We start from the raw sequence: 18262 nt of genomic DNA on the forward strand, positions 1-18262 counted from the left end.
GCGAAATGATATCGAGGTTTCCCAGGACTGAAAAGATGGGAAAGGGAGCCTTCTCATCACTCAATAATTTATAAACTGCAGAAAAAAAATATTTGGGAGAAAAGCAGATGTTGACTACGAATTTCACTTTAAAAAAATGTTTTTTCGTTCATCAGACACTTGAGGAGGGCGTTCTGCGACTTATACAAGGAGGGCTACATGTGGATAAATCAGCTAGTGCCTTGTGCTGCTATTATGAATAAATATTGCCTTGTTGTGAATCCGTTACTTTAGGGCTTTTGAGGAAAGTAGGGTGAATGTAAATACCTCGCGCTCTTAAGCTTGACGCACAAGGTGATGAAAATAGCTGTCTGCCATAGAAGAAGGAAAAAACATAAAGGATTTTCTGTTATACGCACTTACATGAAGGGAGAGGTGCACGGACACATACACGCACTCTTCCAGTGAGAAGAGTGGAGTGAATCAACTTAAGACGAGAACCAAGACATGTCTCACCAGCTATCTGTAACAATCCCCATCAGACAAGTGCCTTCATTAACTATAGACTACGGCAATTACGACTGCTGCTTGCTGGGACACACCCGTCTTCAAATGATTTTTCATGCATGGGTTCACACAGCGAAATGTTAGTCTATTATTTCCTTACAGCTAGTCTCTTCAAGCGGTTTTGAAGTATTTTCAGCACGCTTACTGCTGGGTAGGTAGGCCCTTCGTGTTTTATCACCAAAGACCGTAGAATGACTTTGTTATCACACTGTAAAAGTAACGATCGTCCCCACTTGGTGGAATGTGTGACAAAGCATTCACACAGTGATAGCCTCATTGAGTACTTTATGATCACACAGCAATGTAATCAATTCCTTTATAATGCACTTTCATATATCAGCTATATGATTTTTTTCACGCTCTGATAAATACGACATCCCGCCATATCCATTTCGAAGCTTATGTGCTGGACGCGAGTCTTGAGGTCACTGACATCAGCTGTCATATTCTGGCAGGGTCAGATGTGCTTAGCGACCGACCATCGCCCTTAGCACAGCACAGGAATCCACCGCGAGCTGTGTTGACAAAAGCTTATCTTCTTGCTGATTGATCCCCTTGTAGAATGGCCTCGTCATGAGAAATACCATTCATAGGCCCCAAAGCCATGGGCGGTGCTAGATCACCTTTAACAGTACCATCATCCTCAGTCTAACTGTACATGATCACAATCATGGCAGACAGACTGTCAAGGATTAAAAAAAAAAAACGGTGGAAAACTGTGTGACCCACCGTTTATGAGTTAACCAGCGGCTGCTAGTGTTGGAGTCTTTTTTGAAGGAAGATCAAGCTATAGCATTGCTTTCATTGTCTACAACAGCTTCAAGTCTTCGAGGAAAAAACTTAAAAATAAGCAAGATGTCTGCAGAATTTCCATACTGGAACTCACGGCACCCGAACCCCCCCCCCCCAAATATGCTATTCACGATATGGAAACCAAGCGACCATCTAGTAAATACCTGCAGGGGCGGGCAGGGTGAGGGTGTAGTGCTCACATCTGGGATCTTCTCGAGGACTTGTTCACATGACGTTATAAAATGCTCTTCCCAAAACCAGAAGAAAGTCCACAAGAATCGAATGGCTTCAGGTTTTATGCCTTTTTCCGAAACTACGTCACACACTACTTCAATCACCGCGCTTGTCTTGGCCTCTGCCAGCTGTTATCTTCCCTCTTCTCTCATGCACAGCCCCCTCCCCACTCTCTCTCTCAGCTCTGCCTTTTGATATGGTTCCTTTCATGTTTGAATATTTTATTTACTCTTACTTATGTTAAAAAAAACACACACACATATAAAGTGATGGGCAATTATATTTTCGTTTTGTAATGCACAAACAGTAAAAACAGACATTGAGAATGATTGTCCAAGTGTACTTGGAAGCACATCATGACCACGGTCAAACGACGCAATAGTTTTCGAGAATGTAGCGGGCATACTCAGGTGAGCCACTGGACTGATACAGAAGCGACAGGTTATGGGCCACCTCATACTTCAGGTCAAAAGTCTGCAAGCAAGAAAATGACAAAGTGCAAGTCCCTGCTAGACACAACATTATCCTAAAATATGCAAAAAATTCAGCATTTTTCTACTAACAATTTCAGTGTGATAGTGAAACTAGTACTTACATCATTGTCCACAACTGGAGGCAGGTCCAAAGCCTTTTTATAGTAAAACACTGCAGCATACTTTAGGCCTGAACAATGAATAAAAGATGGGCATTTTGTTACAACTGCTGTTCTATGTTTAGCATTTGTGACTATTTCATCCCATCCTCAACTACCATCTTATTAAAAGCAGGTTTCAAGTTTATGACTAACATCTGTCAGAAATATCTTTTATAACTTGTATCTTGTATGGTTAACTGTTAGTGCATTTGTAGTCTTTCAGGCACATTGCATTGACCTTACGGCTGCACAGGGAAATGTGCTCTACAAATTCTATCATCATCCTTCTCCTTATCATCACCAAAATAAACAAGTCCCTGCGTGGGTTGCTTGGTCCTTAGTACCAATAACTAAAAAGTATCATGATGACACTGATAAAAAAATATTTTGATGACACAACACTTTGAAGCTATATTTGATTCTTGGATACAAATTGGAATAGCAAACAAAATCTAACAAAATATTTTACCCCAGTTAAAAATAAGACAGGTTAATAGTACAATTTTTTTTAAAAACAAACTCAAGTCCAGTTGTAAACAGAAGAAAAATGTAATAAAGATGCCAATTTTTGTGACTAAGGACTTGTTAATATAAGTAGGGACCCTGTACAACCAGCAAAATAAATAACATGAATTAAATCCTAAGGTAGATGTACAGAAGATGTAACAAAATTGTCTCCAACACCATGGCCATATCATATAAGAAGTCAAGAAGGGCACTTACCCAGTTGGTGCATGGCCCGACCCAGGTTGTAGTAGGTTTCCTGACACTCTCCCCTCAATTCAAGATAGATGTTGAGAAATGCAATGCCCTAAAAGATACAGACAATGAACAAACGTCAGATAAAAGTTCTCATACTCTCCTTTCAAAAGGCAATTTCAGAAGCAACATCTTGAAAAGATGCAGCCTAAAAGCAGGATCTGACAATTAATTTTAATGGTAGATCTTTACAAAAGATTGTCTTGAACTATTCTCTTGCTGTTTCCTCAGACACTCTTATTAACTTTGTGACAAGAATAGACAGTTATAATCTATTAACAAGGACATATTTTCCCTCTTTATTGTTATTTCTATTTTAGAAATTTTGTTTTCCTAATAAAATATACTTACTAGTAGCAATAGCAAGAACAGTGATAGTGGTATTCTATATGCAACTACCAAAAGCATTTTATGAAGCTGTATCAAATGATTATTGGTAGTGCTGTCTTGAAAAATAAAAGCAAACATGCTAGAATGTACACAAGATGAGTTTTTTTTTGATTATATTGTTATTGTTCATTATTCATCTATCCATCCATTACTAAGCCTTGCTCAATGCATCCTTTTCTACTTTTTTCACCCAAAGATCATCCATTAACCCCCATAAGCCTCTGTGCTGTCACTAGTCCACTTCCATCATTGCTGACCTGCATGAGAAGCCAGTTTTTATGGATAGTAAACTTCTGACTGCACATGTGCACATAGCAGAGACCAATGAGTAAGTTGACCATTGGATCAGTAGGTATTTGTCGAAAAACTGCTACATACTCTCCTGAAACAGAGGTGAGCAGTAAGCAGTCTAGTTGAAAAGAGACAAAATAAGCAAATGACTAAAACACTTACAGGTACAGGCCACATGCATGGAACATGTAAACTTTTGTGGATGACTACCTATTATCCGTATATTGTTTCATGTGCTTTACATGCTCTCTGGAAACTCTCAGCTCATGCCTTCAGTGCTTATATAGCATGTATAAAATAATCTGGAAACAACTATCAGCTATCATTCACACATGCACTCTCTGGCATACACACTCTGGCATAAAGCTTAATTTTAACAGCATACAACAATGAACATATAGCTTGAAGCCACTTACCCAGGGCATGTTTGTAGGTACCATTTTGCAGGCTATTGTGACCATTTATCAAACCTGCAGGAACATGATCGGGATGCTGTGGAAGTAAAAACTGAATGCTTATTAAATTGAAACACACAATGCTTGTTGCACAACTACCAACACAAGCTTAAGCTATTGTCACTGCTTCACTGTGTGCTGAAGTAAACAAATGATTTCAGCTTTAAACAGAGAACATTCTTTTATTTCAAACTTAAAATAATCACTTAAGCTTTTTTTGATATCAAATATTTTTTTGATGCAGAGTCATATGTTATTATTAAATTATTATTAAACATGTGAGATGACTGAAGTGCTAAAATAAATGCATAAGAATGTGGAAATATTGGTTTGCCTCTATTCATAACAGACTTAATGGAATAAATCCTGACATGCAAATGACTAATTTAAAGTAAATAGGAGAAAAAAGCATAAAAACTAAAGAGCAAATAAATTATGCATAGCTGATCACATAGTAAAAGTGTACCCTGAACAAGTAGCGAAGACAGAACTTGTGATGCCGAAGATCAGTAGAGAACTGCATGCACTGCATAAACAGGTTCCAGGCTGGAGCATTGTTTTCCTGAAATCAGAAATAATTGCAGCCTTAGACTTAGCAAGAAATATCTGCTTACTGTTAATTACCGATGGGTCATGCAGCCATTTTTCATGGACTCATCTGGTAAATCAACAGGTAAAATCTGCCATTACCTTAAATTTTAGTACTGTTTTCGCCAACTTTAACTATGCTTGATGCCAGAATATCAAATAGACTTTGATAGACCTGATTTTCTTTTTTTATTATATTATATTTTTATATTATATTTTTTATTATTTGTACAACAACTACAGACGTGGAAGTGGGGCTGGATTGGTCACACCTTGCAAAATACAATACAACTTTAGCGATCCCCAAGGGCAATTCAAAATAGTGCTCATACTAGCTATAGTATATACATATACATCATATCAAAAAAGGTAATAAAGATAATTAGTCTCTTGACATGCAACAGCACAGACTCACCTTGACAGAGATGTCCCTGATGATGCGGTAGGCAAAAGAAGCATCTTTGTCCAGCATACAGACAAGCAGAGTCATAAATTCTGTCTCCTATGAACACAAAAAGAATCATGTATCTGGAAGATTACTGGAACATCACCATAGATATGTTTTTATTTTAAAAGATCTGACTACAAAATATTGACAACCTAGTAGGGTGGCTAAATGTCTTCAACACCCATCAATAAAAGTCTGTAACGGTAGAACATGCACTCAATATAAAAATCCTGGTGAGTCTTAAACATTTCAATTTTAAACTTAAATAAAATTGAATTTAAGCCTAATTTACAAATGCACCAGGGTATGAAACCCAGAGAAATATGTCTCTGCTGCTGAGCAGACAGATCATCGGGCAAAGGTCACTGACTGCCAAGAAAAGCATCTGCTTCAATAATCTTAAGACATAATTTTCCACTACAGCCTTTGTCCACAAGCATTTTCTTTCTCATTCTACAATGCCTCCTCTCCCCACCAAACCTCTCAATTGTGATAGATCAACCAATCAGTTACACAACTATCTTAAAATAAATAACATTTTTCAATTAAAAAAAATAATCTAGAAATCCAAGATATGATGCATTTTCAGTAAAAGTGCTCTTTAATCATGCCTAAGCTAAAACTAGTGTTAGCTAATTGCCTTTCTTGTTGCTCAAAAGACAGTTGATAAGGTCCTTACCTTTGCTTTGGATTCATCAGTCAAGAAGATGGGACAGACTAGGCCAAGCGTGGTGACTTCTATCAGTTGCTTTGTGTCTCCCAGTTCCAGCAGAACATTGCACATCTACAGCAGCACATGAAGACTATAGAATCTTTACAGAAGTGTTTCCAGAACAATAAACCTTAAATAGAATGTTTGCTTTCAAAACTGAAAAGTAATATACAATATTGCTACTTTTTCTTATGACAATGCTTTAAGACATTTATTACCAACCATAACACAGAGTTATTGAAAACTGAGATAAGGATTACTTTAAACCTGCAATGATTGCCATATGTTATGCCATAATGTGGAGAGTTTCAATCATGACAAAATATTCTTCTTAATTAGCATTTCAATTATTTTCTCTTCATTTGCCCTCCAAACATTCCTCAGACAAATCCTTACTCATCTCAAAGGTATGACCCTACTGCATTATTTGTATTGTCACAGACATCAGGTCTTCTGCTTACGCAAAAAATTGCGTACAGGACGCATTAAAAGTTCGGAGGACCCCTTAAATTTTCGTCAATGGGGTCCCAGGGGACCCCTTCAAATTTGGGCGAAGAACAGATACAAAATTAGGTAAATGTAGTGTCTGACATTGCAGCCCAATCAAGTGTTGTCGTCTGCTGCAAGGTGAGAGTTTGCACTGAGTGTTTTTTCCCTACCGGGAAGAGTTCCATTAACCTATTTCCAAGATGTCGTTGACAACGTGGTTAAAATCATCGTCTCAGAAAAGGAAAGAAAGTGAGCACCCCAAGTACAGTGAGCATAAGCTCATCACAGATGCTTGCACACTCTTCATGGCACAGAAATCTCGCTGTTTCTGACTAGACATTACAGCGCTTTGTGTGCCTGAAAGGCAGTTGAACAAAGTAGTTGATTTGTTGGGGTTTTTTTTTTCAACTTTGTAAAGGGACCCCTTAGAGTTAGCCTGGGACCCCTTAGAAATCTGAAGAAGGGGTCCCTGGGACCCCAAAGAATTTAGCCTTAGCAGAAGCCCTGGACATATTATTTATACCTTGAGGTACAGGTTCCACAACTCATCATCACTTATCTTGTTCTCCTCTTGCTTAGCATCATCTGCAATAACAAACATCTGATCTGAGTTGTAGTTATTTGTATATACTTGTGTTCCCTATATCTTACAAACTTGGATGATCCACATCTCCTGTACATATAAACATGTAAAAATGCATAAGCAAACTTCTTTCTTCAATACTTAATCAGGGTTTCTACTTACGCAAAAATTGCGTACAGTACGCATTAAAAGTTTGGAGGACCCCTTCAATTTTCGTCAATGGGGTCCCCTTCAAATTTGGGCAAAGAACAGGGACCCCTTAAAAATCTGAAGAAGGGGTCCCTGGGACCCCAAAGAATTTAGCCTTAGCAGAAGCCCTGCTTAATTTTACAGATATAATTTAAAAAAATTCTTTTTGGGACTTACTGTTACCAGTCTGGTCAACCTGACTTAAAAATTTCCTGACTGATCCCAGCCTATGACGAATAGAACGACAATGGACAGCATCTGAAAGAAGAGCAAACAGTTATCACTTCCAGACATCATGTTGTCTTTACGACTTTCACTACTCTTGCTGAGAGAGAAGGTGAAGGTATTAGAAATGCTTGTTGTGTTCTTTTTGATTAAGTGCATTAAGTATTGTGTTTTTTTAACGCAGCATCAAAGTCAGATGCATAAACATTTGTTGTAAGGTACACTGAGAGTGATTATCAGTTCTTAGAAAGCACTCCAGTGTCTTAAAAAAGAAGGCAAGTGAAATGGCAAGTTAAGCTGAAATAAATCAAAATCAAATCAAATCAAATCAAAACAGACTTTATTGTCTGTCGAGGAGACCCCCGACAGAAATTTGTCTTCGCTCACAAGGGCAGGCATACATACTCATACACACATTTAACACATAGTTAGGAGTAAAAGTTAGGAGCAAAAAAGTGTAGATTGCACCAGTCCATCAAAGCAGTTTATGACAGATACCAATGTTGTGTATAATGTCTTAAATGATAGATACTGATGTGATTCATGTCTTATATAATTAATACTGATGTTGTGAATCATCTTAAATGAAAGATACTGATGTTGTGAATCAATTCTGGATTTTAAAACATACTGCACACTTACAGTAATGTCTAAAACACAGGTGTACCAGTCAGGGTCATGCTTAAGGGCAGGCAGACAAGGCACCTTGTTTTTGATAGTCGTCAGGGGCCCCGCAGTTGTGATTAAAACCATGGCGATAGTGGCGTCGAAGGCTCCACACATGCCCTAAGCCTTGGGGCCCTGCGGGGACTAAGAACGGGTCTAGTGCCAGCTCTTTGAGACTTGGCTTGGTATTTTTTCTATAAAAAATTCAAGCTACTCCTAATTTGACATACCATTTATCAAGAAAGGAATTCTCTGTTGCTTTTGCTTTCTCTAATTTGCTCAGTTTTTGCTTGCTGTACTCAGGTTTGAAACTGTATGGCATGATCCCCTGATTGATGATGGCAATGTTTAGACTACCACGTCTGGCAGACTGAGAGTTAACTCCTGTAATAGATGGTTTCAATGATCCCACTTGACAACAATCATTTGAAGATCGGTGTGTCACAGCAAGCAGCAGTCATAATAGCTGTAGCCTATAGTTAATGGATGCACTTCACTAATGGGGATTGCTACATATAGCTGGTGAAACATGTCATGCTTCTCGTCTCCCATTGATTTTCCTTGTACCACGCACCATTGTACCATCATGTCATTTCACTCACCTTCAGGCTGAAAATTACAAAGGTGCCATGGCAAGTTGACCTTCAATATTTTCATACCTTTAAAGGACTGTTGGTTATGATTTCCCTGAATGTGATGAAATAGAAGTCTACGACTTGCGCTGACAAATTCACGGTACTGGCCCTGAGAAAACAGAAGGTGGCACTTATGCAGCAGCAGGGTCTGGTCTACAACTGTCTGGTTCCCGGATTCATCACTGCTATCTGCAAAGTAAGTAACAATTTAGCTCCACAACTTCTTATAGCAAAATAGTTATCCCTTGGCTTGCTCAGCAGCATCCACAAAGCTATCTTTCTGAAGAAACCTTTCAAAACAATATACAAAATGTCAACAATGCTAACTACCTGAAGAAACCTTTCACAACAATATACAAAACGACCTGAGATATACTTAAGCTATGAAAATGCTCTCCTCCCCTTTCCACTCATACACATAGAAACACATGCATCAACATATATATGCGCACACACACACACACAGAGAAAAACAGCAATGAATGTCCACCTGTAGTTAGCACTCTGATTGCCTCATCATGTTTGCCAATTTGCTGCTGTAGGGCTGAGAGGGAAACACGGGCCTCCAAGTGGTTGGGAGCCAGCTCAACCACTTTACTGAAGGCCTGCACAGCTTGCTCCAAGTTTCCAAGAGAACTGAGGCAGTCTGCATACCGAAGCCACACTCCAGCCTGGCAAGACACTACTGCATTAGTCTCTTAATGAGATTTTAAAGATATGAAAAAGAATTTTTAAATTACTTTTGCAAAATGTTTTATTTCATACATCTTATTATCTATTTAAACTGCATATTTTCTAATATGTGGACAAAAGTGAAGAAAAAGTATGAAGAATGAAATTTTATTTTATATTCTTTTTTCTTGAGCTTACCAGATAAAATGACCATAGGAGGTAATAGACTACATATGCTCTTTAACCATCAAAAGTTGACTTCCTGATAGCGAGCTGGCTCGTGCCTGGCATGCCAAGCACTCTCCTGGCCAGGTAAGCAACAGCCCTCAGACAACTATAAAAGGCAACAGCAAAGCCAATTCAGCAGATTTTACAACCAACATTCACCCCAATCAAACAAAAACTTAATGGGGGTCAGCATGGGGTTCACTGACACAGAGTCTCCCAGACTGCCATGATCCCCAAAAGACTGTCCTGGAGGGACCAAGAGTCTTGGAACCGAAGAAATGGAGGGAACAGTAAAGCTCCCCAACTCATCTCTTGCTGGCACTGGTGCAGAGAGTAAACTTTGATTCTTTCTGAAGTGCCACATCTCGCCTGCTGTGACAGAAACTAGTCCTCAAGATGACTAGAAGAAAAAGTTGGTAAGGAGATGATAAAATGTCAGTTCCAATTTCCCCCTTTTAGACAGAGGTTACTGACAGGTATTTCTCATCAAGTCTCTGCAGTACAAGAGCAAAGCACAGCAAACAAGGCTGGAGAGATAAGACACAAAAGCTGAGGACAATACATAGACAGGTGACTGGTGCAGCATATGGCTCAAAAGCAGATAGCAGAATAGCAAAGTGCATGGCAAAACTGCTGAACTGGCTTTGCTGTCATGCAATCAAAAAGGTGGTTGACAAGATTTTTGACCAACCTCACTAAAAGACTTTGATTTAATGAGAGCTTGCAGTATTGGAAGGGCTGTCTGGCATTGACTAGTTTCCATATAGGCTTCAGCAACATCGAAGTATAAGTCACCAATTTCTTCTACGTTTTCTTGCATCAGCACCTCCACATGCTCCTGCAATGAACAACATGTATTTAAAATTATACAGATGCATTCCATACAATTAACGATGGGAATGCACATGCACGCACACATACACACACAGCAACAACAACTAAAGCAAAAATAAAGTTAAGCTTACTGAATATGATGCGCTTGTAGAAATTGATCAAAACTCACCTTTGCAAGCTGGCTAAATCCCAGACTTATGAGGCAGACACACAACTTTGCTCTTAGATCCACAGGTAAAATATCTGGAACCTTTATGCTGAAAGTCACATCAAGATCTAAGAAATTATAAAAGTTAAATAAAGGCAGAATCTATACCCAAACAATAATATTCAAAGCCTGAAAATTGTAATGTACAAGGGCAACACATAGCAGCATAATTTACCCATGTTCTTTCCCATAGGGGCCAAAATTTATCCATTGTTCTCTGGAAAAAGCCCATATTTCTCAATGCATACTGCCCAAGAACAGTAAATCTTGTCCTATGCAGTGTGTAACACAAGACAGAATGGCACACTGAAAATTTCAAGTGTCTAGCCAGGGACTGTGTGGTTGCAGACCTGCATATGGCATTTTTGCCTTCTTTAAAGTTGACCTCTGGATGAAGAGGGCTGCCCTGAGCCCAGTGCTCTCCACTGCTTAACACTGCCTCCAGTCCACAGTAGTTCACCATTTCCTAATCAAATGAAAACTTTTACCAGTTTAATTAACCTCGAGCTCTAAGAAAATGACGGGCAATTAAAGCCCTAATGGCATATCTAAATCTGCTCTGTGAAGGACAGAGTGACAGGGATGAACAGCTATCACATCCCTCAAGTCACTTTTACATCTAGATAGATCAAGAGTAACAACAGGTTAACTTTCATCATCTTCTTCCTCATCCCTTAAATACTTCATTTCAAACTACAAAAACAAAAATGGCTACTGTAGGCATTCATGAAAGAGATGGGTCAGCCTTGAAATCTTTAAAGGTGGTCACTGTAAGAAGTAAAAGGAGCAAGGCATTCCAGACATTAACATCAGAGAAGGAAAAGGAGGGGCACCCTACTTTGTCTCAACTGTTTTTTGCATAAGTAATCAAACTGTATGCAGCCTGTCACTTTGCTCCATTTAAACAGCATGTACTTTGATTAATAACACATGGAACATAAACTGAACTCACCTCCAAACAAGTCTGATACTGCTTCAGAGACAGATGAAGCTCTAACAGCATGTTGACATCTGCATATGTGCAAAAGAGCAGTGACTTTAAAAATCCTCAGTCTGTTGTTTCTAATACTCTAACAGCACACATACACGTATACATAGAACTTACAAGCACATCAACCTGCCTCAAACTTAAAGACCTTTAAAATCCACAGGATCTCACATTTACCTTCTGCATTCACAAGTGAAGGCCGGTTAAGAAACATGGATTTCAAAATCTGGATAGCTTCCTTTGTCTTTTTTTCTTCATGATACGTCTGAAAATTGTTTACACATTAAAATCCTTTTATTTTCTCAAGGTTAGGTGAAGTTTGAAAATTTGTAAGCAACTTGTTTTTATTAAATAAAGTAACTAGTAACTAAAAAATAAGACATTGTCATGCATATACATATTCATAATATAAAATGTTCTCAACAGTATTCATGTTTTACGACAGGATAACACAAGGCAACAATTGTTACCTATACAAGAAATAAAATCAACATAGAATAAACTTCTAATCCTAAACTTTTGTTTTTCAGAGGTAGATTACCTTGCAAAGGTTGCGAGCCAAGGTCAGGTACTTGTCATCCATGTTTGACTCCTGACTCATGATGCGCAATATCTGGGTGTAACCCTGCAGCGCCTTGTTCCTCTCACCAAGCTGCTCATATAGACTACAACGCTGCATCATCAGCTCAATTTTGTTGCTTGTGGCACACCTGATAGCTGAATAAAATCCAAAATGTTCCAGAAAAGGCATTAAAACTGATGGCAAGTCAAATGGAGAAACAGAAGGAAATACATTTGACCTATGTATAGGAAACTAAAGATTAATTATACAGCAGCAGATCTGTAAGAGGGACAATGATAATACCATGTGGCTGGTGATTATTTTCAGTATTTCAGCTGTTTTAAAGCAAACACTACACGAGTGTTTAGATAACATAGGTTTATTGGTAAAGGGAAGAGAGCCTCTGCACATGGATGTCATCTAATCTTTGGTGTCTGCACCAATGAAATATATAACCTTCTTTACAACTGCATTTGACAACTACTTTTTTAAAAAATCAAGCACCAACTAATCATCTCTAAAAATGAACGAAAAAAATATTAGGAATACCCTGGTTGTAGCAATGAATGGCCTTTTTGGTTTCGTTCTGATCCAACAGCATGTCTGCTACTCTCATCCACTCATCCGAATCATCCGCTCTTAGGTGTACCGACAGAAGAAAAAACTGTGAACAAACACGAGACCAAAATGTTGACTCTTACGAAGCTTTAATAAGTTTGATACTTGTGCGCCTAAGCAGAAGAATAATAAATTTATAATTACATACATAGAGAAAGTCTAAATAGAAAAGGCAATGCATTTATGACAACAAAAAAATGAAAAAGAGTATATTATTTTTACTTTTGGTTAATGTAAATTAGCATAATTAGACCAGAAAAACCATGCTATATATCTCAAATTGTAAAAAGTGCAGCTCACCTCAGTCGCTTTGGTAATATCGCCTAGGTCTTCATAGATCATGCCTATTGTGTGGAAAGGCAAGAAGGCTTGTGGAGCTGAAAGAATCAAACTTACTTTAAAAAGTGATAAGCCTTTTCTTCTCTTTAGAACCACATCATATTGCTAAGTTTACCTGGTTAAAAACATTGCTGCCCGCTAGTTTGCTTCATGCATGCTAGACTGACAAACTACGTGGACCTTCTTATTAGGGCTGTCTGACCAGTTACTGTAGTAAGGAGTTTTTCTTTTACACATTCATCATGCAAAACCCACAAACTCAAGCTTTGAATTATTCATAACTTTTAAGATACTGAAACAGTCAAAGATTCAGAAATTCGGTTACTTTCTACTTACCTTAGCAATTTATAATATGCTACTGTACTGAAAATGCATCAGTTATAAAAGACAATGCAACTAAATGTCCTAAATGTCATCAGAACCAGCTACACAAGAGAAAACAGGTCATTCAACTTCTGGTTCACAAAGATCATAAAAAAATAACTAAAAAGCAGAGCGAGTTAAAGAGTTTTTCTCATCGGCTAAGAAGAATGCGTAAAAATAAAGTTATTATTTTTTTTAGTTATGTTACTACCTTTATTACTATCAGCAGAGAGACACAAGAAACAAATAGTAAGCAATAACTGCAAGACTCTTTTCTCCTACCCTGGGGCTACAAGAAACTTGTGAAAAATAAATTTAAAATTTGTTCCAACTTTCAACCTGTTTTTGTAGTTTTTTGGGGTTTTTTTCCCATAAACAAAGTCAACTAACCCATCCGGATTATCTCCATGCACATTTTAATTGCTTCCTGATGCTCTCCCCTTGCAAATTTAAGGTTGGCTTCTCCCATAAGACCTTGCAAGTGCTTGGGTAATTCATTCATTCTCCGCCGAGGCTGACAGACAGAAGATATATCAAATTAATTTTTAAAGTATCATGCACTAAGCAACTTATTTTATATGCTGTGATTTTTTTTAGCTTTGATGAGAATATCCTAAAATCAAAGGTTAACTTTTTAAAAACTCACAAAGTGTGCTGTTGTAATTTATACTAACACACACACACACGTGCAAACACTCTTTTCTTGTTGATCCCTTCTGTTTTATATTCCACAACACATGCAAGCATTGTTCTAGAAGAGGTTATGACAGTGGTTCTCAACCTGTGGGGCGCGCCCCCCCCCCAGGGGGGAGGGCGACGTGCTTACAAGGGGGGGCGCGAAGGTGGTCATTTTTTTAAAGTTTCTTATACCGGTATTAGTGAAATTAGCTTACATTGCTGGCTAAGGGGGGTGCGTGGACGTACCTTTGTTCGTCAGGGGGGTGTCACAAGTAAAAGGTTGAAAACTGCTGGGTTATGAGGTTAGTGAACAATCATACTTTTGCTAAAAATACCAAGTATAGCTGTCAATTTCTTTTAACTAAAAACATATATCCAGTATCCAGATCAAACTTTGATGGGTAACAGTCTCTAAGAATGCTGTGATAAAGTTTATGCCTGCCCCTCTTTCCTACAGTCACTTTATCTTTTGTTGTATAATGTTTTGAGAGTTTCTGAGATGAGCAACATTATTCTTGAATCGTCATGTCCTCTCAAAATAAACTGAAATTTTTTAGAAATTGACTGTATACAGTATGAACAACAATTCTTACTTTTCTTGGTTTTCTCTTCTTTGGTTCTTTTTCTGTGCAGGAATCTGTGAATTAAAAATGGTCAAATATTATAAAAATAATGAATAATCTTTACAAATTTCCTCACATGAAAATTCTTTTGATACAGACATATACAAAGAATTCTATACTGAGTTTTCAAGTAGTCTAAACAATAAAATTAATAATTGAATTTATAAAACAGTTGCCTGCACAGAAGCGAGTTCAGTGCCCTGATCTTGCAGAACTAAACAAACTGACAGCATTATAAAACTCCTGAAACATTTAAATGTATACAAATTTTAAAATTGTTATAACATCATTTGTGAACAGTTACTCCAAAGTTTTAAGAGTTGGACTCTGGTAAATAAATATTATGCATCTAACAGTATTTTAGATATTAATCATTTAAGAAATCATCTCTCAAAAAGTCAGAAATTACACAAGACTGAAACAGAAGATATTTACCGCCTTTATCAGGTTCCCATGTCTCATCGTCATCTTTATCTTCTTCCTCAGCATCTTCCTCATCATCTTCATCATATTCTTCCTCTAATTCTACAACCTTTCTCTTTCTCCTCCTTAATCTCCTGTTTTCAGTTTCTTCCTTTGCTTCATTCATGTACTTGCAAAACTCAGTGAAGTCAATTTTACCTGTGTCATAAGAAAATCATTAGCATAATGATAAGACTTTGAAGCAATTTTTAACACATATATTTCTTGCGTAAGTAAAAGCATAATCCAAATCTTAGAATGCTGTTTTATAGTTTGCATTCTGCTAAGTGTGCCAATGACTCATTATCTGTAAAAGTGAATTGTAACAGATTCATAATCTTTTAACTTTCTGTGAAAAAAATTATAAAGTAAAGAAAATTTACTTAAATGTCACTAAATATTAAAGATACAAAAATACATTTAAAAAAAATACCTGTTAAGTACTCAGCCAGAATTTCTGGTCGAACATTAAGAGCAGATGTAACATCAGATGCATTTGCTTGAATGTTGGAGAGTGCAGCTGCTCTGCTGCTTGTTGTGGGAAGGTCAAGGACAGACAGTGAGTCAGTGCAGCCATTTTCAGTTTCAGAACCTGAATCCTCCCCCTTTTCATTGGACTCCAAATAGTTCCAGACTTGTGAGACTGACAATGTATTTGGCCCTGCATTATCCCCGACAGATCCATCAACAGAAAAAAGCCTGTCGGAGTCATGTCGATGTCGCTTAATAACAAGTCCCTGAGTCTGCAAATTAAAAAAAAAATCACATACATACTGCTGACAAATCTGGAAAATCATTATCACAAGAATCAGTTGTAATTTAGGTTTAATAATGGTGACACACTGACTTGTTTGAATTTTCTACCCCTTCCTCCAGTATTCTCAAATGTATTTACATTTTTTTTTAAAGTATGTGGTTTGAAATGCTAATATGATCTTATATGATACAGGATGATATGTTATGTCTGTCCTCATCCATCCGATAAATAATAAAGTGCAAAACAATCTATTCTTTTTGTGCACACTTAACACTTCTTCTATATCTTCTAAAGAGGTTTAAGTGTTTCGATGCATATTCAATCTGTTGGAAAGCATTATTAGTTTCAACATTAGAGCTTGTTATAGGAATAAAACTAAAAAAGAAAAAAAAAACCTAAACATGAAAGTCTGTTAAGAATAATCAGAATAGTAACATCATCGTTTTTTTGAAAAACCAACTTTGTGTCCTTCACTAGCATGAAGAATACAGGTGGTCCTCGGGTTACGCCAGCCCCGAGTTACGATGCTTCGTGGTTACGACACATCTCCCATTTACTGTATAAAGCTTTGTTTCCACTTAAGTCATTTTGCATTGTAAACGTCGTAACGCGAACTTCATGTTTGGTGTGCACGGCGGAAGAATGTGTTTTTTGATAATTACTGTTAGGATAGATGTTAGGATAGGATAAGTGCTTAAGGTATGTTATTTACGTACAGTATGTACGTATGTTTCGAATTACAGCGAAAATCGGTTTACAACGCGACGTAGGAAAGGAACAACGTCGTAAGTCGAGGACTGCCTGTACTCCAAGATTCTACCCATATTCTTTATGTTTTTGCCTTAAAGCAACAATGTCATGCACCATTCGCAAAGAGAAACCTGTAGTGTATAAGCATTCTTTTGTACCTCTGGCTATCATCTTCTTTAATTTAAAAAGACAATGTCGTGTACACTGGTCAAAAAAACTTGATTGCGGTTACTCTAAGAGTGCTGTGATAAGGTATAGACCTTTCCTTCTTTCCTAGAATCACTTTGTCTTATGTTGTATAATGCTTTACTTGTTTTCTTCTTCATGGTCAGTAAGCATTTGGTCATGAATAAAACGGTTTCTTCTCGCTCCCCCATGTTCCATGTTTGATTGAGAGGGAACTGGTCGACCAAATCTGTGGTCGGTAGAGACCACACCTTTAGTACTAAAGTGGTTTTAATGGATTTTAAAACTCTTGTCCACTGTGAAAGTTAAGTAAAATATTTTCTTCTTACGTTTCTGTTCAGTTCCTTCCACGCTTGATATTGCTCAAATGTAACCTCTCCCTGAAGATAACGAAACAATTCTGCTCTTTCTTCTTCCGACGTTTCCATGGGTTCTTCTGCCATCATCCTGTTTTAAAACTTTGTTTTCTCGCAACATACAGGTGGCACGGGAAGCTACTCTCACCTCTGTATGTTCCAATGGCCTGGCCTGGCAGTGATCTCCCCTGTCTTTCAGCATGAAATAATCTAGGATTCTAGGTGCTCACGTATCTTTATTTTTTTTAAAGCGAGTAGTGTTTTATTAGCTTTCGTAAAACTGTAACTAACTTTCCTTGGTTTCTAAATTGAAATCGAGGGATGGTTTGTCAATGTAAAATAAAAGCCTTTCAAAAATAAAAACCTTGGGGGAAGTGCATTGATTAATAAAGTATGCAATGGTAATGACAGTCTACACTCTACAATCTACAAAAAGTTAATGCAAACTCCAGTTCTTTGTCATCATGAAAATTAAATATAGGTAGCTGAAAGTACATAACAGCTAGGTTTTAGTATTATCATCTATCGTTTGATCATTTTCAAAGTAGAACCATATAATTTGGATAATTACGTACGTAATATACCGATAACTGATTTGATGTTCTGACGCAACATATATGTCAGGACTCAGGTATATGCATTTCCCTCTAAAAATCTCCAGCAGATGGTTTAATTAGCACTTCTCTGAGAAAAAGTTACATGTACTTACAAAAAAAGCGACACGCGTATACACACGTCACTGTGCATGAGAACTACACCTAAAATATATTGCTGATACCAATTAACATATGATTGTTAACAGCTAGTGAAAAGTCACCTCCGCACAAGCCTACTGTTGTGGACGACACCCCACTCTCCTTAGTTTCAAAACACTCGTGAAATAATTAAACGCCTTCTGTTGTGTTTTCGATTTTTTTTATCAACGAATCGTCAATTTCTGGAAAGGATCGAGTCAATCTATATATAGCTGCCTCAGAACACTAGCTTCCATCATCCCCTCAG

The 18262-nt window shown here is 37.5% G+C and overlaps 1 protein-coding gene across 1 annotated transcript; it reads right to left on the minus strand.

Moving 5' to 3' along the window:
• Window positions 1-1834: 1834 nt before the first annotated feature.
• Window positions 1835-17427, minus strand: LOC112574285 (general transcription factor 3C polypeptide 3-like). Its single transcript, XM_025255267.1, has 25 exons — window positions 17234-17427; window positions 15645-15954; window positions 15185-15370; window positions 14720-14763; window positions 13839-13962; window positions 13047-13123; window positions 12678-12792; window positions 12108-12283; window positions 11744-11831; window positions 11531-11589; window positions 10929-11044; window positions 10540-10627; window positions 10228-10374; window positions 9127-9307; window positions 8661-8825; window positions 7288-7368; window positions 6862-6923; window positions 5817-5921; window positions 5105-5191; window positions 4568-4663; window positions 4063-4138; window positions 3613-3737; window positions 2930-3017; window positions 2168-2235; window positions 1835-2046 (listed from the first exon to the last, which is right to left on the minus strand). The coding sequence occupies exons 1-25, from the start codon at window positions 17348-17350 to the stop codon at window positions 1939-1941; spliced, it is 2889 nt and encodes a 962-aa protein (XP_025111052.1). The 5' UTR covers window positions 17351-17427; the 3' UTR covers window positions 1835-1938.
• Between the last annotated feature and the right edge of the window lie 835 nt (window positions 17428-18262).

Source organism: Pomacea canaliculata, linkage group LG10, assembly GCF_003073045.1.
Source record: "Pomacea canaliculata isolate SZHN2017 linkage group LG10, ASM307304v1, whole genome shotgun sequence".
Taxonomy (NCBI): domain Eukaryota; kingdom Metazoa; phylum Mollusca; class Gastropoda; order Architaenioglossa; family Ampullariidae; genus Pomacea; species Pomacea canaliculata.